Genomic DNA, 11734 nt, shown 5'->3' with positions numbered 1-11734 from the left:
TATATCGGTCCCTCGACCCTTAACAGGTGGTGAGACCATAATGTACACAATATACAAAACTGGAAAAGTGTTTTGAACTAGATTGAGCTCACCTCCATGCGGTTCTCCTGCTCCAAAGGCTTTATACCAGCAAATATATCCTGCTCCTCTTCATTTCCCCCTTCAGCTTTGTCATCATCTTCCTTGGCTACCTCTTGCGGATTCAGATAGTATACCTGGTAATCATCTTCCTCTTCTCCATCATCTCCCCCTGCTGCACCATTCTCTCCCATTTCTTCTGGCTTCAGGCTCACACCACCGCTGTTCTCATCTGCAGAAGGCAGGTCATCATCACCACTACACATTTCCCCCACAGGATCCTTGGGTGATTTCTTGGCCATGGAACTGCTCCTGACACTGGGCTCAGGTCCCTCAGAGAAGTACACCCCACCATCCTCCTCAAAGGTGTCCCTGTAGCTCCTGCTCAGTGGGCTTTCTGTAAAACTGAAAGTGTTGCTTGCTTCTGCCCCCAGAGCCAAGCTGCTGTCATCCAGGCTCATCTCTGCCAAGTCCGGCTCCAAAGAGCTGTCTTCACTGCTCATGCGGCGCTTCCCATTATGTTTACTGGTCAAGCCTTTGCTCACTGGCAACTTTGCTTTGCCCGCTGCAGTCTTATACACAGCTTTATCACCTTCTGCTGAAAGTCGTCTCAGAACCCTCTGTGGTGTTTCAGAGACAACTTTCCGCTTTCCAGTAAGTTCCTTTGGACGAACTGCTGGCTCCTGGGAAGAGGGACGCAACCTGTCCCCAGGCTGCAAACATGGTCCCCCGGGCTCCTGTCCATGGGTTCTACCAGCCTCACAGGCAGTTTCTGCACATTGCAACCGGCAGCTCCTCTGCTGGATGGCCTTTACCCAACAGAATGAGTTCTTCTTGTCAGTGCTGCTATACGTGATCCCAGGAATGGGATAAGCTTCCTCCCAGTTGAAGTAACAAGCTTCCACAGCTGGCTTGAAACCCTGGAAGAGCTTCTCCAGTGATTTCTTGTGCTGACCTCTCTTTACATTATCAATGACTTTCAGCTGCCACTGTCTGAGCTGTGCACAAAGGTCCCGGCGCCTAAGAGAAGACAACAGGTTAGAAAGACAACACAAAGCGCACCTGCAGTAAACTACCTCTTAACCCACAGTACACCTCCTCCTTCCAGTCAGAAACACCTGCTGAATTAAGCATTAGCAAGAAGATGGGCTTAAAAAAGGAAAGGGGTATATTAACAACCAAGTTTTAGACAGGCCCATGGTCTAGAAACAAAATGTGATCAGTACCAATATGAAAGCACAATAAAAACCAAGAGATCTAAAATTAAATACTGTCTGCCCTGTTTGTGTACCTGTCCCAAACAAGATATTAGTGATGTGAGCCTCAGCAGTCTGTCTAGTGAGTGCCATGGGGAACTGCTCTTGGAAAACGTTCATAAAACAGATTGCAGAAGCTGTGAAACAGCTCTGTGAACAACTCCAGTCAAAACAGTACAATCTAAACAACTTACCCAGAGAAGGACAACGTCAAACAGAAGCCCAAGTCTACGTCCCATGCACATACCTCTTTACCCCAACATGCCTATCTAGAGCCCAACAATTTAATTTAGGCTTTAGAAGGCTGTCCTCAGGAGATTAAACTGTTGCAAACCATAGGCACAGGACAAGCAAGACAAAAATAACTAATGTTCAAATAACTCTGAGGAAGGAGCAAGCTGGTAGGATAACATAGACTTAAATTACACATCAGTTAGTCCCACGCCCCGTAACACCACAGGAAGAACAAAGCATTTCTCATTTCTCAGCTACCAATCTCCCATAGGGCCTAAGCATATGAGCAAGACAGTCTAAATGAATTACAGGTTTGGGTGATTTAATTAAAGAACAGGAAAAGACATTTCTAGAAATTGCACCAAGCGTCTCAGTCAACTGCCATCTTATTTCTCCCACAGATTTCAGAGATCTGAGGTACAAGCCCAACACTTCAATCCTCTCAGGTCTCCTATCAAAAGCAAAAGAAAAATCAAATCAAAACAAAGTGATTCAATTGAGGTGCAAAGGGTGTTAGGACAAAAGGGACTAAACAAAATGGACTGCTTCTATTTGTCCGCTAAAGAAATTAATTAACGAGGGAGCAGTTCAGTAGATCTTAATCAAGGAGAGGATTTTCAGAAGGAAAAAGAAGGGGGAACTACTCAAGAAAGGTAAGATAAGGATGAGAGCCTGCAATGAATTAGGAAGGAGGTAACAAGTCTCCTTATGTTTCATTGGAAAGAATAGCAAGGACAGGTAGAAGATGGTTCTTCTTAGTGACTGTTAAAATGCCAAGAGAATAGGTAATCGAGCAGAAGCATTTCAGTTATGCATAAACTCAAGTAGGAGATCTTGAGCAAATTTTAACTGTGCCAAATAACTCAAATGTGAATACACATAGCACAACTTCATACTTTATTAAAAGCCAAAACCTTTTATGGTTTTTCTATGTGCTCTGATTGATGCTGGTGTTTATTTTAAGCCTCATTCCCAGTTTCCTATAGTTTTTGATTTGTCTTCATCTCCTATATTTAGCTATTTCATATTGTAAACTGTACACGACAGCAACTGCATCCATTTTAGTGTCCTTGATGTACTTTACATATATAGGGCATTTCATTAATGTTACACAACAATTCACAGAAAGTAAATCCTGTTAATGTTTAATTGTATTGAAAATAACATCCTGTTCTCCGTTGTTCCGAAAAACTTTTTCTGCGTGTTTACAGTACATTAAACTAACTCAGTACATTTTACACACCATACTTTGTAGGCTCGAGGTACAAAATAAATTACTACAATGTCAACCACAGTATCTCAACACGATCTCTCAGTACCTCCACTGCTATTCACCTAGTACTAAATAAAGATGGCAGTGATTTACCAAGGCACAATATGGTTTAGAAACCCAAAGAAGCCTCACAATCTTTTCCTCAGACAATTGAAAACACTGCCTGAAAATCATACACATGTGACAGTGTTTACCAACACAATGAAGAGAATAAACTCCATAAGAGCACAGAAATGGTTCATCTTGAAATAGACAACAGTGAATGATTGAGCTAAACAGAAATCCATTAAACTGCTGAATAGTTGAATTTAGAAAGCATTAAAATTTATTGGTAGCTTGTGTTATCATTCAAAGAAATGTTCTCTGCTAGGACAGTGAAGTGTAGAATTACACTCATATGTAAAAGAGAACTCTCAGAAAACAAAATATTCACGCTGAATGATGTTGCTAAAAGAGAGGAGCAATAGCAATTTAAGTAATTATAGTCCTCTTGAACCTTACGTAACACATAGTCCAGAAAGACTACTGGTTGAACAGGTAAAGTAATGATACAAACACAAGAAATCTATGGGAAGAAACTCTTAAGCGTGCGTGAAGATCACTGAAAAAAAAGAGAGACTTGGATGTGATTGTGGTGCTCACCTCTGTGGACTAATAGTTGGGTCAAGGACAGCCAGTCTCCAAAGAACCACCATCTCATCACACATACTTGCACAAGCATGAGCAGCTACTTCTGACTGGCCATTGCTGCGTCCTGTGTGCCCGCTAGCACTGCTGTGTGAGGCAGATGTTCGCACACTGTACCACCAGCCAGTTATCTGCAGAAGAAAATATTCAGTGGAGCTGTGTTGCAGCCAAGATCTCGTCCCCTGCTCTCACTTCATAAACAACAAGGCAACAGGATCTGTAGCTAACACCATGGTTTTGACTCTAAAATAACTACAAGCATTAAAGCAGTATTGCTCTGCAAGAAGGTAAGATTGATTAGAAGGCACATGCCCTCAGAACAAAACACTCACAGGAGGTTCTCTCACTAGAGGCCTTCACACTTTGATGGAAAAAGTGAACAAGTGTGATAAGTGAAGCATTTCCTTTCCCCTGAGGTGTATGATAGAGCAATAAGGAAACTTACACTGCAATTTATATTACAGAGTGAGATCAGTGTCCTGAACTGTCAAAGGAAATCTTTTTCCTAATATTACTTAAAAAATTTTTTAAAATTACTTAAACCCATCAAAAGGTATTTTCTACAAAAATAATAAAATAATCTGAGATTCTACCACCCAACATATATCTTTAGATTTTATCAAAATAAATAGCAGTACTATCATCACAGTTCCTATGTGACGCACTTTGTTTAGGAAAAAAAAATTAAAATGAATCAGCTTGCCTGGGAAGAAATCAAATCAAATACAAATATGCTGAAGAGATCAGACTCCATATATTCACATTAAAAGGACTAAGGTATTTTTAGCATATAGAATAACGAGGACATCACTAAATCAGCACAAGAGCAAACTGTAACATCATTTTAGCATGGAGAAGCACATGCCCATAATGCATACAGACTGTTAAAACAGTTTATTCAGCCATGGATTGTACAGGCACATGGCATCAGTCACTGGCTCAGCCTGGTTCCCCAAACTATCCCACCCCACCCCCACAGCAAAGAGGTTTGAATACCTGCTCGTAGTTGAGACACTGGTCAGTCAGAATCTCCAGCAAAGGAGCTGCATTGCTATCCCGTCTCTTAAACATCTCCCGCACAATGGAAAGCAGGTTCCAGATTCCCTCAGGCTCTCTTCCTCGCAGGGGACGCAGGAGACAGGCCCACTCAGCAGCAGCTGGTGGCTCCGTGGAAGAGAGATACATTGAATTCACATCACTGTAGATAAAACAGAAAAGCAGGGATGAGAAAAAAAATTAAATCAAGCATAAAATCCTGAGTACACTCTATATCCAGAAGTATACTCACACCTTAAATGAGAGGCACGTGCATAACCTAAAAGAGAGGATGCATAATGAGACTGAAAGCACCACACAAGCAAGGCATTGTGCAAATACAGTGTGCTCTCCGAAATAATATTGGATAAGCTACACAAAAACACAGTCCAGAAGAGTGACCATGAAACTAAGCATCCTTCAGTCTACATCATCAGCTAAGGGTACAGGCTGTAGAGCGAATGAGCTTACAGACTACATGAATATCACATTTTCCCTTTGATGGGAAACAGTTTACCTGAACACAACAGGAGAGGGTCCACAGAATTTATGAAGGGTTTTCTTTATGTTGTCACTCAGAGTAGATTCATCTAAGTACCAGGTGCTTTGATCTGATGCAGAGGGACCAGCAGTGGGATCTTGACAAAAGAATAACACATATACAGTCTGCAGTCTTTGAACAAATTTTCCCCTGTAACCCAGAGGTTACAGGGAGTACACAGAAAGCATTACTCAGTTTATTTCACCTGTTGCAGAACTCACTGTTTGGAACAATCTTAAAATACTCTCATAACATTACCTTAACCACTGACAACACTAAATTGGGAGACATGGCTGGCATGCTGAATGGTAGCACTACAACTGGTGGGATCACGAGGAATTCAAGGACTGTGTCAACAGAAACCTCATGAAGTTCATTGAGGAAAACTGTACACTTCTGTACCTGGGACAGAAAACCCCATGCATCAGTACAGACTGAAAACCAAGTGGCGGAGAAGTGGGTAGGGTTTTGGTGGATGCCAAGCTGAACACAAACCAATGGCAAAATTTCACTGAAAACACAAAACAAACAAAAAAACCAACCTGCAAAGTGGGCTATATTAAGAAAAGCAGAGCTAGCAGATTTAAGGAACTTATTTTATCCTCCTCCACCTGGCGCTGGTAAAGTCACAGCTGTGACTGTATCCAGTTTTAGGTCCCCCAGTCCAAGAACAATACTAAGAAACCAGAGAGGATATAGCGGAGGAGTATAAAGATAGTTGGGAGCACAGAGCATGTGACGGATAAGGTGACATTGAGGAAGATGGGCTAATTTCATCTAGAAAGGAGAGGGTGAGGGGAGATCTTAGCAGCCTACAATTACTTGAAATCATCAACGACACCATCTTTTTGGTAGTAGAGGATGATAAAAAAGGGTATTCGTACTGGACATTATGAAAAAATTCTTGACCAAAAGGGTAATGCAGCAGTGAAACAAGATGTCTTTGAAACATTTCTGGTAACCAAGACTCGGCTAAGCTAGCCCAAGCCACAGCTAACCCAATCCAGTGTAGCAAACAGTCCTGTTTCAAGTAGAAGGTTGAAGAGTTCACCTGCAATCTGCATTTTCAGAAGTCTGTAATTAATACGGACTTAAAAAAAAAAAAAAAATCTTCTGTTAGGAAGGTGCATTGCCTGATACTCCTTTCCTCTGCATACATTGAGGTGTCCATTATACCAGAAAGGGCCTGGTGCTGTGCTTATATAGATGCAAGTGCATGTATTTATCCCTTTTTTCTTTGACTTCCACTTGCAATCCCAGCAATCCCAACATGGTAACAGACCAGTTCAGAAACTCAAAGCAGTAATATAACCACTTCCTATCTGTGACACAGATTTCTGAAATAAGATAGATACATCAAGGTTACCTGGGGCTCCACATACTGTGTTGATGGCAGTAGACTGAGAAGATAACAGCTCATCCAGCAATCGCTGAGCTGTTGGAAGGATCTGAAAACATGAAGCAAACTTTCAACATACGCGGTATTTCTTATCCTGATACACCCAGCCAAAGGCATGCCTGGACTTTCATGGCTGAAGGACTCTCAGTTTCAGAAGTACTAAATACACACAGTCATGTTTTTCAGAAAGGACAATAGAGGGTGCTAAAGATTATACAACAGCAAACCAGCTATTAGACTTTCTCCTCTCCTTTCTCAAAGCAAACCTATATGGCAAAGCTTACCTCCTACATTCACATCTTAAGACGAAACAAAGCTTCACAGGTTATCACTTCCTTTCTCATTTCCTGAGGAGCAGGAGCTCACAGCAGCTAATTTTGAGATATATGGAAGTGATTGCAGTCAAAGTCACCATTTCTCTGCACTTTGAATGTTCTTTATGCCTCATTCCTAAATCATTTCTCTAAAACCCAAGCAAATGGGAAGAGAGGAGCAAACTATAAATCACATATATACATAACTGTTTGGGTGGACTTTAGCTTATTTACCATCCTATTAGCAAAGGGACCTATCTATATATTAACTCAGACTCAACAGTAAACTAACAGAGTTTCAGCACTAAACTGATCATAGCTTCTGGACAGTTCAGAGCATAAGCACAGAAGGCTCATACCTGACTGCAAAATGCTGAGTAGATATACCCTTAACATGCTCTTTTTGAAAGAAAAATGCACAGTAGAAAGCATTTTTTCCCAAACTAAGGCTGGGGTGCAACTGCAGATCCATTTAGCCTTTAGCATCCACACTTAACAACAGGTTAGGCTTATAGTTAGGATTTAAATGACTTGCAAGAGAACACTTGATAGCCTTCCACCTCTCTTGGCACAACAGCTGAGGTTAAAGATCACACCTACTGTAAATCAAGGCACAATTAGTACAACTATATTTGCAATTAATATGGATCCATCTCAAACAGATGGAAGAAAAACAATGCTTCAGAAGGATATTTTGCATTTCAGTCACCTGAAGAAACCACCTCAGCATTAAGCTATTCTTGTACCTTTTGCCACTACTACATACTTTAAGACGCTACAAAGCAGAAAGTCGCAGGTCTAGGCAATGTCACGCCTTAAGGCTGAAGTAGCAGGGACCTGCAGTGACTCTCTGCTAGGCATTTTTGCCAAGATACTCGTATTTAATGGGAATAGAAGGGAAATAGGGAGGGAAATAGCTCTTGAGAGAAGAACTGGGTAATAAATTCCAGCTACTCAGAATCACTGACATTTTCATATACAGGGAAAACACTTTCTAAAGAGATTTTGAAAATACATCTCCTTATCTAGCTGCATCACTAAAGACCACCATCCCTGTACACTTGAAAGTAACTCCATATTATATTACTGTACCATAATGTCATTCACAAGCTGGAAATAAGGATAAAATAGAATCATGTGCACAGTCTCCTCTAACTATACATCATGTAGTCAAAATACGGGGTGCCAAGGTATCAGAGTGTCTATGTCCACCCAGAAATCTTGAAGACCAGGAATGAGACTGTTGGAAGAGTGTGGGGTGTGCCTTGCCTTTTTCAGGGGAATTACACAACACAGGTTAAGATGTATTTGCCAGTAAAACCCACACTTCCCTGCTGGGCAGCATCTATCAGATTATCTGACAAGATAGCAATAATTAAATGAAATAATCTAGATGTTTCTGAGTGCACATATGGGACACACGACTGATGGAGAAATAACCTCCTGCAAAAAGGGGCAGACACAGAATATTTGAAAGCAAACAACTCACATGCCATTCAGGAAACAACTACCACCACTGCTGGGCTTTCAAAACCCTCCTTTGTTAAGCACCAGACTGTGTGACATAAAGCTTCAAGTTCTTAAGGACAGAAGAAAAGCTTTGTCTGTTATGTAATGCAGGAAGAAGCACACACTATTGGTGCTGAACTCCCAGCAACAAAAAAGCAGTATTTTTACATCACTTTCATATTATATGATTCTTCTATTTCCTCTCATAAGAAGATTAGTATTTCTTTAGGAAATTTAGACGACGTTTTAGCAATAGTGTATCTTAATGTCCCAAGCACAGCACGATAATATGAATTTCAGGCACATGCTGATGGTAATGCAACTCCTATTTAAGACATTATGCAAGCACTACTGACATGTGACAGATACGCATGCAGATCAGTTTTTCTCAACCTCCTTTGGCTGAACCAACATAAAAAAGTTGCCAAGTCCTTATATTTTAAAGCAAACATTCACCATCACTTAGGTATTCCTGGGTATTTTGTGCAAGTATTTCAGGCAGATGATATAAATGACCTGACCTTGAACAACACAGCTATTTAAGGAATAAGAGAGTTGATTTTGCCTTTAAATAACAAAATTTAATGTCTATTACTTTCCATAACCCAAATGACTCTCATGAATCACCAAGAAGCTACACTGGGGGAAGTTAAAAGGTCACCAGTTGGGTGCATTAGAAAGTGCCTACCTAAGGCATATACAACACTCCCCCGGGTAGTCCTCCCAACTAACCAAACACACAAAAAGAAACAACCTGATTTGTCCTAAGTTTTTCACCACCATGCATTTATTTTATTGTGTACAATGTTCCACAAGCTAAGTGCCTATTTATCCTAATACAAATAGCCATCACTCTTCTTTCTTCTTTCAAGACACTTCAATGTTTTACTTGGCAACAGACAATTATCAAGTAATAGAATGACAAACCTGAAAGACACTCACAACTGAATAGCGTAACTGGTTACCTCGCAACAAAAGGCATCATATAAATTGACCCAGAAAAAAAGAAAACTGAATTTAACAAAAAGTCCGTCCTATTGATTGTCCCCATTTACCTGCTGTGGAAGTTCACTGATTAGGTACTGAGCAAATTTTTGCAATTGGTCTCTTTGTAGCCGAGACAAGGACTCAGAAACAGGTGCCCGTAAGCATACCGCAGATGCCTGGAGAAAGAAAAGGAGATATAGACTGCCATTAACAGGTCAGACTTAAGAAAGCTGTGTCCGCTGAATGGATCAAGTGTCATGAACAGTAGCTACGCTGATGCATATCATGCTTGGTCTTGATGAACAATGTTTATTCCTGTAATTAGATGGTGTGTCACAGAAAAGACTCAAATAAGCTGTCTAGGCTTTATAAAAACTGTTTTATTTAAAAGTTTCTTTTCAAAGAAAATGCTTTAACAGCTGTGCTTAAGATCTGTTGTTGCTAGCAATTGCACAAATACTGGCAGGGATTTCACAAACAAACCTCTAAAGCAGGACATAATTCTTTAAGCTTTTGGCAAACCAATCAGCTCTGTGGGGGGCTGTTGCACAGAACCACCACCATTTATGGCTGTGGTTATCATTTATCTCATTAGAGTTTTTTTCCTTCAATCTTAAAATCAGTTTCTTTCCATATCTTAGAACAACTTAGATGATAAAAAAAACCCCCACCACTAGTTTCTTAACCTTTTTCACTCTACAAAACAAGAAATGACCAAATGGCACATATTTAAAATTTAACTTGGAAACAGGCAAGGAAAGTTTCTTATAAAGAAAGGAGCATCTTATAATAAAGATGCTTCTGATACTGATTTGTTTATGCAGAGCAATTTGTCTTGGCTTATAACTTGTTAGTATCAGCAGTCAGCTGATACACAAATATGAAAATCCTTTCACTATATTTTTCAGGTAGAAGAAAGGATTGGAGGGAAAAAGAATTATTTTTGCCTTACACAGGGTCCAAACTTTGAATGTAAGAATGTAAATGAAAATTTGCTTCCTACCCTCAGTCTCAATACCCACCTTTTAAAACTGGAACTAATAATTCAAAGCAGAACCCATTTTTTTTGCCAACTCTCCAATCCCAAGTACAGAAAGTATAATGATATTCCAATGACTTCACGAGTACCAGTTTAAGCCTATTATAATTGTCCATTGTGAAATATTAACAAGCTTCAGCAGGTTATTAGCACTTATATAAGAATTTGGAGTTGATACATGTTGGCTATAAAATGCTCTGTGACAGCAGAAAATCTCCCATTCCTTTCAATCATCCAAGCTTAATCCTTCCATAAGACATATTTTTCAGCTTTCCAAAGAGTAAGGAAATTAATCTGCATGCACGACTGAACCCTCAGCTTGTGTATTTCGTGTTGATTCTACTCATTTTCCCCTGGAGTTAGCTGGGGGAAAAAACACCTATTTTTCACTCTATAAAAGGCCACACAGAATACAAGCAATCAAATAAAACCATAAATTTAACCGATTGTTTGAAACATACAAGTCAAAATCACAGTTACTTGCCCCAGTATGTGTTAAAATGAACTGGCAAACATAAAGGCCAACAGTGATAAAAAATACTTTCCTTTTGCACTCTGATCAAACAACCTAAAGAAAGAGCTTTCAAATCCTATATTTACAAAGACTACTAATAAAAGACTAACTATTGGTGACCTTTCACTCCTTGCAGAACTGAAGAAAGAATGAGTAATTCTAGCATTTGAACCAGAAACAGGAAGAGGCCAAAAAGGACTCTGCATCTACCCTCAGCAATTTACGTTATCAAAGAATATTCTGCAGTTTAGAGCCTCAGACAATTCACTCTGCAGACTGCAACTGTGAGCGCACATTTGCACAATCTGTAACCAAAAGCGGTGCCAAGAACAATTTCCCTGCAGAGAGTGCATGTTGCATAAAACTGTAATGAAGAGAGACTCAGAGAAGATGCCTAGGGGAGAGCAGAACTGTATTTAAAGGCCTACATTGTGTATCCGGAACAGGCAGAGCGCCACGACGTGAGCACACCACTTGGCCCCAGCTCCACAGGTACAGCTGCACGATGTGATCCTGCATCGGTCAAACATCACTGCCACGTTGTATGCACCTTTGGGTGGCACCATCTGTGGGGGTACCACAGTGGCACTCAGATGGAAACCTGTTAAAATTCAGAAGTCCAAGGTTACTTTGCTGGTGCTTAGGAGACAGATGCAGCTGACACAGAAATCTACATATTTGCCGTTTAAACTGCGAAACAGCATGTCTAGCAACAACATCCATATAGCGATGGGCATAGACCTAGAGTCTCCAGTCTTGTTTCTCCCCAATCAGCTATGGCAGAATATTAGCAGAGAGGCATAACATGCTATAAGAGGTTCAAGAACACCAGCTTTGAATACATTAGTTAATTTATATATTTATTTTT

General features: G+C 40.3%; 1 protein-coding gene across 1 annotated transcript; it reads right to left on the bottom strand.

Moving 5' to 3' along the window:
• Positions 1-92: 92 nt before the first annotated feature.
• LOC104488731 (zinc finger SWIM domain-containing protein 8-like) lies at positions 93-11467 on the bottom strand (the record flags this gene model as incomplete). Its single annotated transcript, XM_010140046.1, has 7 exons — positions 93-1098; positions 3484-3659; positions 4525-4726; positions 5081-5201; positions 6471-6552; positions 9382-9489; positions 11295-11467. Coding segments are annotated over 7 exons (1868 nt in total), but the record flags the coding sequence as incomplete, so codon positions are not given.
• Between the last annotated feature and the right edge of the window lie 267 nt (positions 11468-11734).

This window comes from Buceros rhinoceros, unplaced genomic scaffold, assembly GCF_000710305.1.
Source record: "Buceros rhinoceros silvestris isolate BGI_N320 unplaced genomic scaffold, ASM71030v1 scaffold47927, whole genome shotgun sequence".
NCBI lineage: Eukaryota > Metazoa > Chordata > Aves > Bucerotiformes > Bucerotidae > Buceros > Buceros rhinoceros.
The sequence above is the reverse complement of the archived record's forward strand: the minus strand, read 5'-3'. Positions and strand labels throughout refer to the sequence as shown.